The sequence below is a fragment of the Nerophis ophidion genome, linkage group LG08 (genome assembly GCF_033978795.1).
Source record: "Nerophis ophidion isolate RoL-2023_Sa linkage group LG08, RoL_Noph_v1.0, whole genome shotgun sequence".
Taxonomy (NCBI): Eukaryota; Metazoa; Chordata; class Actinopteri; order Syngnathiformes; family Syngnathidae; genus Nerophis; species Nerophis ophidion.
Genome location: NC_084618.1, coordinates 55,347,339 through 55,364,621, shown reverse-complemented (window position 1 = coordinate 55,364,621; position 17,283 = coordinate 55,347,339). Strand labels below are relative to the sequence as shown.

Sequence of the window (17,283 nt, the reverse complement as noted above, 5' to 3'; positions counted from 1 at the left end):
ACTCAACAGCGCCTCTGATGGTTGCAACCAAGCAGTGCACTTAATTCAGTTGCTTGAGTAATGATCAATGTGCATACTTAATATACTGTAATGTATACATTGGGCATAATGGCCATACAGTCACATGACCAACACCATTTGCTAATTAGGTGACTGATGATTTCTGCAGGTTCGGACTCTGGAGTACATGAAGCATCAAGCTGCACAGGCTGACATGGCTCACCTGTCCGACACAGTGCAGAGGCTCGCATTGCAGTCCCGCACATAAACACCAACAAGTACATTTCTTTTTAATAATAATTTTTAAAAAGCCCACCACTTATCGGGTATAGAACGGTGTTAGGCACAAAAAATAAGTTGGTTTGACTGAAAGCAATCATGTTTGCCAATATTAACAAGCAATCTTTTTTAAAATTGTCATTGATATCATGTATTGCTATTCTATTTATAGATCATTTATGAGCTAATCTTGATCAAGTATGAGAATATGTGTACTATTGCCAAATGTGTCTTTTGATGTCATAGTTGTTTATAAGCTACAAGGTACAATAAAGAAATGGACAGGACAAGATTTGTTTCACGCCGGTCTCGATCCTCTCAGTTGTAGTTTATTGATTCAGTTAGTGTATCATTGCAAAAAAAACAACCCCCCCCCCATTCTTGTTGTTCATATACAAAATAAACAGCAGTGACTCACACATTTGGTCACACGTATTTTGCTTTTTGCTGCCCACAAAAGTTTCAAACTAAACAAAACACTGAACATAACTCATGATAAGATTGTAGCTCTGTTAAGTCTTTGGAAACTATGTGGCCCACTAAACTTTGCGGTAAAAATGGATGAGAGTGACCCCTCCAAGAGAAGATGGTGCATCGCCTTTCCTCATACAATACTGTGTTGCACTGTTAAAATAGCAGAATTTTATATTCACTGACTATGCACAGTCGTTTGAAATTAAGAAACTTGCTGGAATTTCTTACTACATTTAAATGTTTTCACATAAAATAATAAAGCACAAAATATTGATGTATTGTTTATGCCGTTGAAATTCCTCTGAATACATATTAACGGCCACAAGTCTCTACTCAAAAGTTAATAGAACTACAATGGAAGACTTTCACTGAATGAAGCCATGATTCAATTTGACTGATGTTACTGACAAGGCAGAACACAAAAACTAAAGGAAAGAAAAGAGATTAGAAGTGGCTGAAATAACGATGGATTATTTGCCCATCTCCAAGAGGAACTGTTTCACATAAATAATGAAAAAAAAAAACCTATGTTTGCAACAAGAGAACGTCTCATTTTACTCCTTTTTGCATCTCCTCCTAGCCCACAACACACTAAGTGCTACCCCTCATGTCCAAATATTAGTTCACAACAACACTAAATTCGTCTTGGAGATGAGACCCAGCAGTTGAGACAGGAAGTGCAAGATGATGAAGGTTCTGAATGACTGCAAGCCCTGCAGTCTAACGCTTACTATGAACGAGCAGCAGAGATGTGACTACAAAGACATATTTGGGGGGAGTGTAGAGACAAGCTGACAACAGCGGTGATGTGACTGTCACCACGGTGACCGTAATAACACTGTCAAGGAGAGGCTGTCATATCTAAAACACTTTCCTCTCACAGCAGACTGTAAGTTGGTGTAAAACTCTGAACAGAACAAAAATAATGATTAAAATAACATTTACTGTCGTCCAGTTCAGGGAGTTTGGACTTAAATTGTGCGGAAGGGAGGAGTTTGTTAAATAGCACAGCTCCAAAAAACGTAAACCGCCGCCTCACCCCACTACCTTATACGAGGAGGTGAAGGCGCTGGTGGCGTGTTCGTCCCCTTTTTTCTGTGTTTTTTCTGTGTAATTGTGTTCTTTTGCTCCTTGCTTCCTTTGGCTGGAGGCTCAGTCCAGTTCGATGGGGCTGCTGTCCTCCTGGGCCTCCTCAACGCTGTCGTCATCCTCGCCCGCTCCCATCAGGCTGTTCAGCAAGTTTCCTGAAAGTTGCCACAAGGGCTTTGTTAGAAATGTTCTACTTTTTCAAAGGACAGACGTGTTATTGGTCCACCCACCTAGCAGACCACCGTATGATGGAGACTGTTTGGGGGGAACACCGAAGAAAAGTTGTCCTATTCTGTCAAGATACTGAGTGAGGAAAAATACATTGGAAATTAAAACAGATGCCTGAACCGTATCAGGAAGATACTGACATGTGTAACAAGGGTTCTTTACCTTTTTTTACCCAGAGGCTCAACATTTCCACTACAGTGGGACCCACTCATTTATTTACACTGAATTACCGTATTTTTCGGATTATAAATCGCAGTTATTTTCATAGTTTGGCCAGGGGTGCAACATATACTCCGCAGCGACTTATGTGTGAAATTATTAACACATTACCGTAAAATATTAAATAATATTATTTATCTCATTCGCCGAAGAGACGTAGAAAATGTCAGCAATCGTCACACACACATCAACCAATAAGAATTCGGCGGGGGAGGGTCATGGCAGAAGTGCATTGTGGTGTCAAGCCAAATTTGTGCCCAGCCGAAATAAGTGCTCAGGGGTGGTGTGCGCCGGGCAGTTTTTTGGCAGGGCTGCGTCATTGTCAAACCAACGTGTGTGTAGCGAGAGAGAGACCGTCCACTATTTTTAAAAGCTTAACTCACCAAAATTAAAACTACTGATCTTATTTGTTTCATCCTGCCGTTTCTCTATATTTAATAGTCTAAGACAATATATATCACAGTAACTTTGGTATGATACGTTTTTTCTTTTAGCTAACATAATCAGCAAATCCACAGGGGCAATTATTTGGCAAGCCGTCCCCTACACACTGTATACAATAGGGTGGGCATATATTTCGCTCTTAAGGCGCTAAATATATGCCCCGACACGCTTGGGCACTTATTACGCAGCGAGCACTTATTTCGCTTGACTGCGGGTCATGGGATGCTAACTGCTATATGCTACTGCCGTAGCTATTAAAATGGATCATTTCAACGTTGGCAGTAAATTATTAAAAACTGAGAAGGGCGGTACAAAAATGGCACCGAAAAGGAAATCATGTATTGCAGATTACAAGCTGGACATAGTGAAGTATGCAGCAGAAAACGACAAAAGGAAGCGGCGCATACCTTTAGAGTTGGCAAAGTTGTTTAGAAGCGACATCATCATGGGATTTAGCAATTAGGAGTGACAGATTGGTAAACGTATAGCATGTTCTATATGTTATAGTTATTTGAATGACTCTTACCATAATATGTTACGTTAACATACCAGGCACCTTCTCAGTTGGTTATTTATGCGTCATATAACGTACACTTATTCAGCCTGTTGTTCACTATTCTTTATGTATTTTAAATTGCCTTTTAAATGTCTATTTTTGGTGTTGGATTTAATCAAATAAATTTCCCCCCAAAATGCGATTTATAATCCAGTGCGACGTTTATGTTTTTTTCCTTCTTTATTATGCATTTTCGTCCGGTGCGACGTATACTCCGGAGCGAGTTATAATCCGAAAAATACGGTAGTAATCTTACTCTGGATTTTAATAGTATTCAATAATGATATCGGACGTACCTACAGTAAAATAGGATAAACATTGTCAAATGATATGAAACCATGTGTTAATTTATAAAGATTATGATCAAGGTTTAGGTCAGGCTGATTGCAAAATTAAATAATCAAATACACTGCAAAAGAAGGGACTTAAAACTGATGAAAAATAAATTCACATACTATTACACAATGCTGAAATTAATTCTAAATTAATAATAGTAATATGTTTCTTAACTTAACTGTCAAAAAGCCCAAATGAAAATACAGCTTCACCATTTTTGCGCTTAAAAAACTTCTCTGACTTGAGCTACAGACTTCTTCTGTTTGTTTGATATTATTACCGGAAAAGTATATTACAATTGAGTACCACTGCAGCCCATATAGACCACAGCTGAGCAATACATATTTGTTGATGGCCTTCTTAGGGGCTGGGTCCCTATAGTTAAGAAACACAGATACTATGTACACCTAAATTTGTGAGTGTGCCACTTTTGACATCCATTGTTGTCATTGATATTACAATTGTTATCCACTTCTTCGCTCCTTTTTAATTGTGAATTGCAACTACTTAAGTTACTACCCCCTTGCCCCCGTCCCTTCCACTATGTAGCCAAGATGGCAATGATTGAGGGTGGTCGGGGTCCACCGCTGCGCATTCACTGGGGCGGGTTGAGTGCAACTGCTGTTTGCCGTCCTACTTAAGGCGCTCACAGACTGAAGCGGACTGTGGGTGGGGCAGGATGTCAATAGTCATCAAAACTTCCATAGAACTGCACACTGCTGCTTTGCAGTGACATATATATGAGTGGCTGCTCACTTAGAAGTTAACAAGAAAAATAAGAGAATAATTAACTTTCATTAAAAAAAATTGCAAATACTTTGTATCACATTCAGGTACTTTTATAAAATTTAAAACTATTTGTTGTCTTAGCTTTTAGTGTAAGTGAAGATAATGCACCTATCCGGGAAAAGCTCTTTGATTTTAAAAGTCTAATTATCTGATCATTCCATTTGGTTTAATAGTCCAGTTTGGGGTTGTATATACATAATTCTCCATCTTGGTAGTCACATTCATTCAGTCATCGAATATCAAAATATCATTCTTGCATTTTGTTTGCGTAATTATATATAATTTTTTTAAACAAAAGCCGTTGGCTTCTTAGGAGGAAAAAGATGGTATAGCAGCAACACGTCCCTGCTGGCTCAAGTACGCAACTCCAATTCATACTGACTCAGTGTGAGTAGTGACGAGGGATGGGGACCAAATCTGGTACTTTTGGTACTAACCGAATCCTGCCAGTCCTACCAAACATCAGTACATGTTAATCCAACGGTGCCATGTTACAGTACCTGAGTTGCGCCTGACGTTACGTCCAGTAGCAGACTGAGCCGGCTCCAACTAGGGTTGTAGCAATAAACTATAATTATTAACATAGTAAAACTCCCGAGGGTTTGAATTACTCTTTTAAATTAAGTTGATTGAAAGACCGTGATTGATAACTGCACTTTAATAAACCACACTTGCCAACCCTCATGATTTTGCCGAGAGACTCCCGAATTTCAGTGCCCCTCCTGAAAATCTCCCGGGGCAACTGGTCTTCCGAATTTTTCCCGATTTCTATCTGGACAACAATATTGGGAGCATGCCTTAAAGGCACTGCTTTAACGTCCTATATAACCTGTCGTCACGTCTGCTTTTCCTCCTTACAAACAGCGTGTAGGCCCAGTCACATAATCAATGCGGCTTTTACAGACACACACATGTGAATGCAAGGCATACTTGATCAACAGCCATACAGGTCACACTGAGGGTGGCCGTATAAACAACTTTAACACTGTTGCAAATATGCGCCCCACTGCGAATCCACACCAAACAAAAATGAATCCCGAATTCAGAGGTCTCAAGGTTGGCAAGTATGTGACAAACTCACATGCTGAATGGTGTTAGCTTGCTAGCTTGAAATTCTAACATGAAAACAAGAGCCATTAACATATTTCCCCATTAAGAAGTGACTCAAAAAATTATTTTTCCCATTGTGGGATGAATAAAAGTCTATCTTAACCTAAAACAAATTCAGAAGTACACAATAACTGAACAAAAGTGAAAAACTATCTGCTGCTCATTTAAATCCCTTGGTTTATGCCATCTAAGTCCTCCTGTGTCCAGGCAATTATTCCCCGTGTTTGAAAACATTGACACAAATAACGAAAAAACATTTTGACAAAATTGAAATACCGAATAAATAAGTATCGATCATATACTAATACTACACTTGGTGTGGACATTACCATTTCATGGGTGGCTCCGCCCTCCTGTTACCTGCTGTGTACCGACTGTGACATTTATTTTCTACAGCACTGCGTTTCTATCCAGACTTCACTAAGCACTTATTTATTTGTGTTGTTACAAGCTAGGTTAGCACACCAACTCCTGGCTTGTTCTCGGCGTGTAACATGTTTAGCCTCATTCTCCAGTTATAATAGAACTTGATAACATTATTTAAGTTACTAAGAAATTATATTCATTTGCAGTAATGGAGGTGATTATTTTTAGGTCTGGGGAGCGGCTCCACAATATGTATGGAGACACATAATTAGCTGCTCGCCGCTTGTCAACCAGAGAGGATCGGCGTTTTTGATTTACAGGGCACATACACCAAACCGGCATTGCGCCGATGCAGGACAACTAGGGCAGACGGGTCATGTTGGTCTCTCTTCCGATTGGTCTGTCAGGGGGAACGAGGCGGCATCGGGCCGTATCGCAGGTCCCTTCCCGGCAATAAAGGCCGACCAGCAGGCTCGGAGAGACCCATTGTCGAGGGGGCCCTTGAATCCACAATGTGTCTGTGAATTCCGGGTTCACAATTATCTCACAAAAATTCCTTATTCGTGGCTGCTACCATATGTAAGGATGTTGTCTTTGAGCGATCACCCGCCCCCTTCATCTTCTATTGACATCACAGCAACAGCAGTGGCTGCAAATGAAATCACAGCTGCGAAATTATGGAATCGAACAGCGTCAGTCTTCCTCAAAGTAGAGACTCGCGGGACGATATTTTATGATAATTACGGCTCATGACGCTAAACACCCCTTATTGGAAACACCTCCAAGTCGCAAATGCCATCCATTCATTTTCTTCCCGCTTGTCCCTTTCGTGGTTGCAGTAGGTCGCTGGAGCCTATCACAGCTGCATTCAGGCGCTAGCCGAGGTACACCCTGGACAAGTCACCGCCTCATCGCAGAAGTCGCAAATGTACTTTGCAAAATTTAAGCAATATTTCTAAAAAAATCAACAAACTGCAATGGAAACGCAGCGACTGTCGTCACAGGCGCCTACGGGTTCTGTCAATGGCTTGGCTGTTGGGCGGGACTTCCAGGACAATGATGGGAAGTGACGTGCTGTGGCAGGTAAAGGTTGTTTCAATGATGCCGGGAAAAAAAGAGCTAGACACGGAGAATGAGCCAGTTGTACGAGAACGTTCCATTTTGTGAAATTAATAAAGACAAACTGGGGATCTGTCTGAGCCTACATTTCTTGGAATGTTACAATATTGACGGACGGCACAGCGTTGACGTCACGTATCTTGCGGACAATTATTTGGCGGGCAGCCGTGACTCTCGCCTTGTTTTAAAGATTAACTGTCACATACTTGCTAGTTTCTCGCGACACCCGGTCCATGTCTATTCTTGTCTCCAGTTACGCGAGTAACGCAGCAAGTGTTTGACTCTTTTCAGGTACAACCCTGACTTGTGTCGTTTTAAAGACATAAACCGGCAACTGATTTCTGGTTTGGTATGATAACCAGTTTATGTGTTTACATTTGATTAACCAAAGGATTCACAGCTGAATGTTATCGATTGAAGGGGCTGTAACGGACTTAGCCGAACCGGTCACTTCTCGAACTGGATATCTGGTCGCATCGATTTATCTTTAACAGCCCTCGGTCCGTCCGATGTAAAAAGACACTTGCAAAAGCAGTGTTTTGGTGACACGACCGTGCTTACAGACGTTCCGTCTGAGTATATTTGGGCCTTAAGTGAAAACACACTCAAAGTACTAAATTGAGGCACAGACAATATCCCAACTGCCATCCCTGGTAACCTCAACGCCAACCACCCACTAACTTGTGTGTCCACTAAAGAAGACAACGTAAGAAGGGTCTTGCAGCACTCACCTCATTATACATGGGGTCTCTTTTCAGGGAAGGTTGATATTGCTCACATAACACTGTGAAAACTGTTAATTTACCCCTAAAAAAGGGAAAAAAAAATAATTAGTCACAATAAAAACACCTTAATGAGCACAACTACACAATCAAGCAGCTGTTGCATACACTACTGAACCATCACAAAATATGGTAATTCTCCGGTTTAGCTACATAAATGCAATATGTGAAGTGCAGTTCACAACCACAATAACAACTATATTTTTAAAGGAGAATATGCAATTTTGGGTAGAAACTGCGTGTGAATGCTGAAATGCCCAAGACGACCCCACACACTGACAGGCAGTGCGCTTGGTGGATAACGTTGATTAACAAAATATGTGCCTCTAAGGTGTATGTGTATCAGCAAAACAAACAGATAAAGCTAGCGCACTGACGTTGGCAAGCTAAAATGCTAACAGTTCACATGTGTCAAGTTATGCAACTCAGAGGGGTGCGCCTGTAAAAAATATCTGAAAAGTTAGCATACTAATGTTAACATGTTTGAACTGTTAAGTACATACGACTGTGGTGTATAACTGTAAAATTAGCTAAAACAGCTATCAAGCTTTTAGCTTAGTTGACATTAGTTAGCAAAGTAGTATAGCTGGAATGACCACAATTAATGATTTTTAGGTTAATACAAGGGGTGTAGCAATTAAATTCAGAATTTGTGGTTGCCGATACGATTCAGGGACGTAATTTTTGTTTTGTTTAGAACATTACTGTCCGAAAAGATTAACAAAGTTGAAACCGATTCAGTAACTTTTTAGCCAAAAAAATAAACTAGTTTGACTAGGAAATAAATACTGGACACTGTGTGAAATTTCCTATATTCCTGTTATATCTTGTATGGGAGTTAGATATAGATGAAATATGGTTGAATTATTGTTGTGGCTTGTGCAATCGTGCTGTAGCTAAACGTTATTTGTGCTGTAATTTATAATATTGTCTTGTGGCGTTTGCTTGGTCGACCACTTTCGATATCTGCCATTTTTGTTTTAATTGACGCCGTAGATGGACAAACCAGTACATTTAACGTCCTTAAAAAAACAGCGAAATTTAGTATAAATTCTGCCGTTCTTAAATCCAATGTTTTCCTTTTCATAGTATCGTTAAAATCGATTGATTCCCTTTTAAAACAATTTTGAATTGAAACCCCTGTTCTGGAAGGTGGACCTGCTGAGTACAGATCATTATACTTGAAATTTAGAAATATAAATCTAACCATCAATTGTTACACCCCTAGTTTAATACGTTAGAAAATACCGTATTTTTAAAAATCTTTTAATTTACTCAATCGACAGTGCACCTTTACAACCCAGTGCGCCGAATGTACGAATTAATTCTGGTTGTGCTTACCGACCTCGAAGCAATTTTTATTTGGCCCATAGTGTAATGATAAACCTGACCAGGAGATGGCAGTCACACATAATAGATACGTGCAAGATAGTGCATTGACGCCCGTTGAATAAATGCTGCATCACACACAGCTCTCAAATCTCTTTAAATTTTATATTAAGACTTTGATAAGGTACGGAGCTGCATCGCTTCATGGATTGTCGGCGCAATACGGCTACCGTAGTCAAAATATGGGTATTATTATTATTATAATGTGTGTGTGTGTGTGTGTGTGTGTGTGAATAAGGACCCCAAAATGGCTACTTTAAGAGACGTTTTGTTTTGCAATATCACGGAAAAACAACTTTTCTTACCAACTGGTACCTGCTGCTGTATAAATGGGATCTGCAAAAGTCCCAAAAATGTGCGCACGTCCACAATTGTGGTCCGCGTGTTGTCAACAAACTCCTTTTTTTCTTTCCTTTTGTATTGGCGCATTCATACTGCGCCATTGCCATTACTAATATAACAGTAGCGTGGAGATCTACCTTAATCTTTCAGACTCGCTATGGAAGCGCTGAAAAACTACCTGTACAGCAAACATACCGGAGAGAAGATGCTGTCAAAGTGGAGCGACGCGTTGATAAACCGCTAGTCAAGGTCAGACCCCAAACTTAAAGCCTCAAAATAAAGTGATGACAGTTCGATGGTTGGTGGCGAAAAGCAGTTTTCACCGCCAAGCTCAGCCCACCAAGAAAGGCTACAAAAAGGAATGAGCCATTCGGCACTTAGTTATCATCATTTCAACCAATAAAATGTTGAAAGTTTGTCGCCACGGCACACCCCCATTCTAAGGCAAAATTCCCTGGCAATTTATCAACGCCGATCTGTATAGTATTTGTCTCTGATCATTTAAAAGTGAAATGATGACAGTTTGATTGTTTTCAGCATTTACACAATTCATTTCCAATCAGATACATGTATCCTGGGTGTGTTTTAAGCATCAACACAATTCATTTCCAATCAGATACATGTGTCCTGGGTGTGTTTTAAGCATGAACACAATTCATTTCCAATCAGATACATGTGTCCTGGGTGTGTTTTAAGCATCAACACAATTCATTTCCAATCAGATACATGTGTCCTGGGTGTGTTTTAAGCATTAACACAATTCATTTCCAATCAGATACATGTGTCCTGGGTGTGTTTTAAGCATCAACACAATTCATTTCCAATCAGATACATGTGTCCTGGGTGTGTTTTAAGCATTAACACAATTCATTTCCAATCAGATACATGTGTCCTGGGTGTGTTTTAAGAGTATTTTACCCATCCACTGCCAGCAGCAGAAACCAGATAAAGTTAAGGAGAGGCTGGACAAACGGAGGTCCTCGCTCTATGGACGGGTGTTTCTCTGTGTACGTGCTAAACACCACGGAAGCGCTGTTTTTGTTCTTTAGGCAGAGAAACCTATTGGGAGTACAAGATGAGTAATTATGGCTACATCTTTGAAGAATACATTGTTGTCTATGAGTGATATTGCTAAAACAGATGCGAATGGACTCACTGTAAAACTGCTTGGGCCACAAACATGTCAACCTCACTGCGGAAGCCTCGGGATGATGAATACTCTACTAGCATCTGCGCACAACCCTCCCCGTCAGACGAATGCAAGAAGTGGTAACGAGATTCACTGTAGTTTTCCTCTACAAAAAAAAATGAAGAAAATTCAGAATACATAGTACCCATTATCCTTTTCAGAACATTTGCTCCTGCTGTGATGGCTTATACTAAACACACAACTAATTTACTTGACGTACCTTTCCACAAGGTAACAGCCAGCAGTTGGTGTAACTTTGGGTGACCCAACTTCCCAGAGCCTCCAGTGGACCATTTCAAAGCTCTTGACACAAACGCTACTCTTTCTGGAGAGTTCTGATCCATCAGGCTAAACAACTTCGCAAGGTGTTCTGCTTGGCAAACACAACCAACATCATTACAAAATATATAGTGAAGGAAATAAGATAACAAATGTATCCCCTGCCGATTTTGAAAGTACACCCCCTTAAAAAAGACATTTATATGAAAGGTGTACTGTATTTTAACAGAGAGAGACTAAATTGTAATTTCAAACATTTTTTTAATAACATAAAGGTTGGGTATGGGCGATTTGGCAATAAATATTGCAGCCTCCTGTGATCACAATATATTATTTGGCAAATAAATAATAATCATTTTCAAAACAGGTTACCGCATACATCATCAGCCAAATTAGGAGCCATTGTAATACATTTTGAGAACGTTCCTTTATACACAAATTATATATTGTGATATGTATTGTTACCTCAGGAAGCTGCAATGTATATCGCAATATAGATTTTAGGTCATGTAGCCCATTCCTAGCACTGTGGTGTATGCCTGTACAATCGTGCACTCCTCACACATCCTCTGCACACAGCCAATCTATTCAGAGCACAAAATCAAACCCAATCTGAACTCTTAAACAAAATAAACACAATTTGTTCAGTAGAATTTTGCAGTGTAACTGTGAGATGCGGATTCCTCTGTCAAACGCCATGCTTTTCAACTCTTCTGAGCATTGGTGTCCACCAGCAACATCCGCTCTATGATGGAGTTAATCGTCCTGACATGACAAGCGGCCACAACAAATAAAACAATGTTCATCAACACAGTTTAATTATTGTAACGTCTTTCCATCGATCATTATTACTGAGAAAAAACGGTTTATGTTCAACCGTAACCACACCAAAAACATTAGTAAAAAACATCTATCTACAAAAACTGGTCATTTTCGGCCGTACACACCAGGCCAAAAACAATTCTTTACCATATTAACAGCAGCTGCTCGCTCTCTCATTTGAGCCAACACACACTCATTAGACTCAGCCACTGATGTGTTTATGGCCACACAAAAAGTCAAGACAACTCCCAAATCCACACAAAGTGTAAATGCCATGTTATTGCACTGTGATTCCTCTATCTGCTACTAGATTACAGAAATGCTCACAAAATGTATATTTACAGAAAAAACGTTACAGGAATGTACTTTTTATCCCATGCTTACATCTCATTGTGCAACACGTGAACGTTTTAAGGAGTACAAATTATTTCCAGAGTAGAGCCCCTACTTAGGGATAAAATAATAGTACACAACTCATGGAAAACAAGATTGTTGTTATTTTCATTATACATTGGTCAAATCACTTATATTAAGAAATATTTTCATGGAAATGACTACTGTCCTTTGATTACGATAAGATATTTAACCTGTTATGTCAGGTTTGGGACAGGCGTACTGCTAGTATGGTCATAGTGTGCACGTCTGTGTTCCACTGAATGCTCAGGAAGTTTGTGTTTTCTCACACATATCAAAAAATAGAGGGAACATTGCTGTCAACTAACTCAATGTAATGGTCCAAAAGTAGTTTTAAAGGCTCAATGCTGAAACTCACCTAATATACCATCTTCCACTTTGGTCTCTGACTTCTCCATCACCTCAAGCACTAGCATGGATAGATCTGCTGCACTGTTTTGCTGCAGAGTAAAGCATGAAACAAAGTAATCTATATGGCAATACTGTAGTACAGTGGTTCGCAAACTTTTTTCAGTGATGTACCCTCCTGTGAACATTTTTTTTAATTAAAGTACCCCCTAATCAGAGCAAAGCATTTTTGGTTTAAAAAAAGAGATAAAGAAGTAAAATACAGCACTATGTCATCAGTTTCTGATTTATTAAATTGTATAACAGTGCAAAATATTGCTAATTTGTAGTGGTCTTTCTTGAACTATTTGGGAAAAAAAGATATAAAAATAACTAAAAACTTGTTGAAAAATAAACAAGTGATTCAATTATAAATAAAGATTTCTACACATAGAAGTAATCATCAACTTAAAGTGCCCTCTTTGGGGATTGTAATAGATATCCATATAGATTCATGAACTTAATTCTAAACATTTCTTCACAAAAAAATAAATCTTTAACATCAATATTTATGGAACATGTTCACTAAAAAATCTAGCTGTCAACACTGAATATTGCATTGTTGCATTTATTTTCACAGTTTATGAACTTACATTCATATTTTGTTGAAGTATTATTCAATAAATGTATTCATAAAGGATTTTTGAACTGTTGCTATTTTAAAAAAATCTCACGTACCCCTTGGCATACCTTCAAGTACCCCAAGGGGTACACTTACCCCCATTTGAGAACCACTGACTGTAGAACATAACCCTTTCTCACTCACTTAGACACTTTCCTTTCTAATCATTTTGCATTTGGTTTGTTTTGTTAAATTTCATAATTATTTTCAAAGAAATTATATTTACAATTGCTAAACATTATTGCTCTTGTGGTGTGTGTTGTGGTAATGCAACATGTGATAGTATCCTTTATAGTGAATTTAAAGGCCTACTGAAACCCACTACTACCCACCACGCAGACTGATAGTTTATATATCAGTGATGAAATATTAACATTGCAACACATGCCAATACGGCCTTTTTAGTTTACTAAATTGCAATTTTAAATTTCCCGGGAGTTTCTTCTTGAAAACGTCGCGTAATGATGACGTGTACGCGTGACGTCACGGGCTGTTAGGAAGTATGATCGCTGCACACACACACAGCTAAAAGTCGTCTGCTTTAACGGCATAATTACACAGTATTTTGGAGATCTGTGTTCCTGAATCTTTTGCAATTTGTTCAATTAATATTGGAGAAGTCAAAGTAGAAAGATGGAGTTGGGAAACTTTAGCCTTTAGCCACACAAACACACGGTGATTCCTTGTTTAAAATTCCCGGAGGTGAAACTTTACTATGGATCACAGCGAACATGGATCCCGACCGAATGTCAACCAGCAGGTTTCGGTGAGAAAACTGTGGTAAAAAGTCGCTTCTTACCGGAGATCAGCTGAGCTTGTGCCGCCCAATAAGCTGCCGTCGACTTCCCTGAGACGCTGCGCGTCATCACACCCGTGGACACACACCTCCGACTATCAGGTACTGTTAAACTCACTAAAACACTAGCAACACAATAGAAAGATAAGGGATTTCCCAAAATTATCCGAGTAAATGTGTCTAAAAACATCTGAATCCGTCCCAATGCAATTGCGTTTTTTTTTTTTCCTAGTCCGTCGCTATCAATATTCTCAAACACAAATCTTTCATCCTCGCTCAAATTAATGGGGAAATTGTCGTTTTCTCGGTCCGAATAGCTCTTTTTGTTGGAGGCTCCCATTAAAAACAATGTGAAGATGTGAGGAGCCATCAACATGTGACGTCATCGTCTGCGACTTCCTGTAAAGGCAAGGCTTTTCTGTTAGCGACCAAAAGTTGCGAACTTTATCGTGGATGTATTCAACTAAATCCTTTCAGCAAAAATATGGCAATATCGCAACATGATCAAGTATGACACATAGAATGGACCTGCTATCCCCGTTTGAATAAGAAAATCTCATTTCAGTAGGCCTTGAAGGTTCTGAGAAAACAGATGAAGTTAAGGACCGGTTACTACCTGCTCTTACATGTAATAATTCTAAATATGTGCCATATTATTTCGAGTACATGGTTCTGGGATTAAGTTACTAAGGAAGAGCGTGTACCTGGTTATAGCTGAAGAAGAGTAGAGCACCATTGTACATCAGCTCCCTGGCTTCACTGTGTTTAGCCTGTGACATGTACCTGTTGCAAAGCAAGAGTGTCAATAATAAAAATGTGTAAGGGATGAACAGCGTGCATACATGTCAAGTTTTTATATTGCAATTAATGAAGGACGAGGGGAAGAAATGAAATGACTCTTCTCAGACAGAGATGCGAGGCTGGCTAGTGTTGTAAGCATTTCACCAATCTCGCGCACTTTGCAAATTATACGTCATTTCCATTGTGCGCAAGCAATTTGCATCTCGCAAGACGAGATTTTGTGGATGGTTTAGTCATTAACCCTACATTATTATATCTTATAAATAGTAAACCAAGTTGTGGTAGTAGTTTAGTGGTGGACGTACACTGTATAGTGGTTAGGGTTGGACTGATTTGAGGGCAATACTCAGTTATATTGTCCCGACTACAAATGAATAGAATAACATAAGTATTTAATAAATTATTTTGGCAGCAAAAATATGTATTTGCGCCCATCGATTTGCAAAATGTGCACCACACATTATTCAAATATATAGCTGGAAGCAATTTGCAAAAAGATTGCGCATTGGTATTGTGCCTACAACACTATTATGGGATGCAAAACACATTGTCTTGCTTCTAAAGGAAATAACTGACATAATGGGGACGATAGCTAAATGTTGCCCATTGATTTATTCTAAAGCCAATACTGACAACAAGGTAATGCACATTTTAAATGACCACCATACACCTTATACGATATATCTTACATCAGGTACAGATGTTAAAGTACCTTGTCAGTACAGACGGCTACCTAGCTAACTATTAGCACATCTGTAGAGCAACAGCAACAAGGCAGCAGTTATGTATTACATGCTACTAGTTTGAACATAATAAAACCCTATGATACGATAAAACATGTATTGTGTATCTGTTTGCAGAACAACTTCTAAACTTGTCAGTTGTATTCTTTCAAATGCTAGCAGCCCTGCTAGATAGCTAGCTCTTAGTTAGCAGTCCATTTTAGGACCCGAGGTAACTGACACTTCCGGCGTCCAATGAAATAACCGGACCGGCATGGGAGGGCGGGTCTTTGGCAAAGTACCCCCAATCAGAGGCGAGTATGGACACAGCAAGGTTGCTAGAACGGTCTGGACCACGGCAGGCCTCCAGAAGCCAACTGCAACCGGGACGTCAAGTCAATTCTTACCTAAAAAATAACGTCCTATACATCTGGTGTGCTTCATAGTAATCTCCTTTTTCTACACTGGCTCGCAATTTTCCTTCCACCCGCTGCACGCCTCCACGGTTCCTGACGGTGGAGCACCTCAGGGACTCCTGCTCCGACATTGTCGTAGCTCAGCGGCGGGCGCTGTGAATACTCGTCTGACTGTTGACACGGGAAAACGTCAAATAAGGCTTGGCCCTTTTCAGATGCCGTAGTTCTAGTTATACAGGGCTTTGCGGACCATTACTAAGGTACGCCTTTAAAATGTAATGTGTCGTTATAATGAGTAATTCATTACATGGGAAGTCCTAATAATTAAAAATTATAGTAATTTTTTTTTTGACATGGAATAATGGACAGATCGACCCAGATAAACCTTGCTGGGTGCATCGATAACTATGTTGTTATTAGTGTCAGATCGACTAGTGTGATATATGTCTGTTTTTTTTGTGTTGATACGTAAACAGTTATATTTTCATATTGTCCTGAATCAATGTTTTTAAATAAAATGTAATCATTTTATGTTATTGGCATTGTCTTATAATGGTGTGTAACTATTTAGATGCTGTACGTTGTTCAGAAAAAAATGTATCAAAGGTTTTTCTGTTTAACTAAAATCTTTGTCCGTGTTTTAGGGATATAATGAAGATAAACAAATACAAGGTAGTCTTTGAATGATGGATTTAATGATCTATAGTAAAAAATAACCAAACTAGGAACAAGATTATTATTTTATTTGTATTTACTTTATAAACCTTTATTTACAATATGCAACATTTACATACAATCAAGAGATAATAATAATCAAAACAAGTACAAAAAACAGTATGAAAACACTACAAAAGAGCGCCAGGGGATTGTAAACTCAATAAAGTAACTAAAATACACACACACAGACACACACACACACACACACACAGACACACACACACACACACACACACACAGACACACATTTATATATATATATATATATATATATATATATATATATATATATATATATATGTATATATATATATATATATATATATATATATATATATATGTATATATATATATATATATGTATATATATATATATATGTATATATATATATATATATATATATATATGTATATATATATATATATATATACATATATATGCAACAAAATGTAAAGCCATAGGCTCATGCAAGTTCCGTAAATAATCCAAATTTGAAACACAGCATCATAGTTTTCACATATTTTTAGGTTTTTATAGGAAGATAGCGTTTTAAAATAGAGTTCAAATTCTTTTTCAAAGGCATAACAACAGGTCG

The 17,283-nt window shown here is 38.7% G+C and overlaps 2 protein-coding genes across 3 annotated transcripts in view; one reads left to right on the top strand and one right to left on the bottom strand.

Moving 5' to 3' along the window:
* The window catches only part of vps35l (VPS35 endosomal protein sorting factor like), a 33,277-nt gene extending 31,949 nt beyond the window's left edge, over positions 1–1,328 (top strand). For both annotated transcript variants that reach the window (XM_061909001.1, XM_061909000.1), the window contains exon 30: positions 170–1,328. In XM_061909001.1, coding sequence (XP_061764985.1) covers positions 170–268 — 99 coding nt within the window. In that variant the 3' untranslated portion in view covers positions 269–1,328. The remainder of the gene's footprint in view (positions 1–169) is intronic.
* Positions 572–16,177, bottom strand: get4 (guided entry of tail-anchored proteins factor 4). The gene is made up of 9 exons (XM_061909002.1): positions 15,962–16,177; positions 14,736–14,814; positions 12,585–12,666; positions 10,932–11,081; positions 10,679–10,817; positions 10,441–10,581; positions 7,741–7,816; positions 2,073–2,145; positions 572–1,997 (listed from the first exon to the last, which is right to left on the bottom strand). Exons 1-9 carry the CDS (start codon positions 16,099–16,101, stop codon positions 1,906–1,908), a joined length of 972 nt encoding a protein of 323 aa, XP_061764986.1. The 5' UTR covers positions 16,102–16,177; the 3' UTR covers positions 572–1,905.
* Positions 16,178–17,283: the final 1,106 nt, after the last annotated feature.

Excerpts from the sequence above, each read along its gene's own strand:
- get4 (XM_061909002.1), bottom strand. The coding sequence starts at position 16,101 with ATGTCGGAGCAGGAGTCCCTGAGGTGCTCCACCGTCAGGAACCGTGGA. Across the intron at positions 11,082-12,584 it reads AGTGGAAGATGGTATATTAG|AACACCTTGCGAAGTTGTTT; the intron begins GTGAGTTTCAGC and ends TTTGCCAAGCAG. Across the intron at positions 2,146-7,740 it reads GAGACCCCATGTATAATGAG|TATCTTGACAGAATAGGACA; the intron begins GTGAGTGCTGCA and ends TTCCTCACTCAG.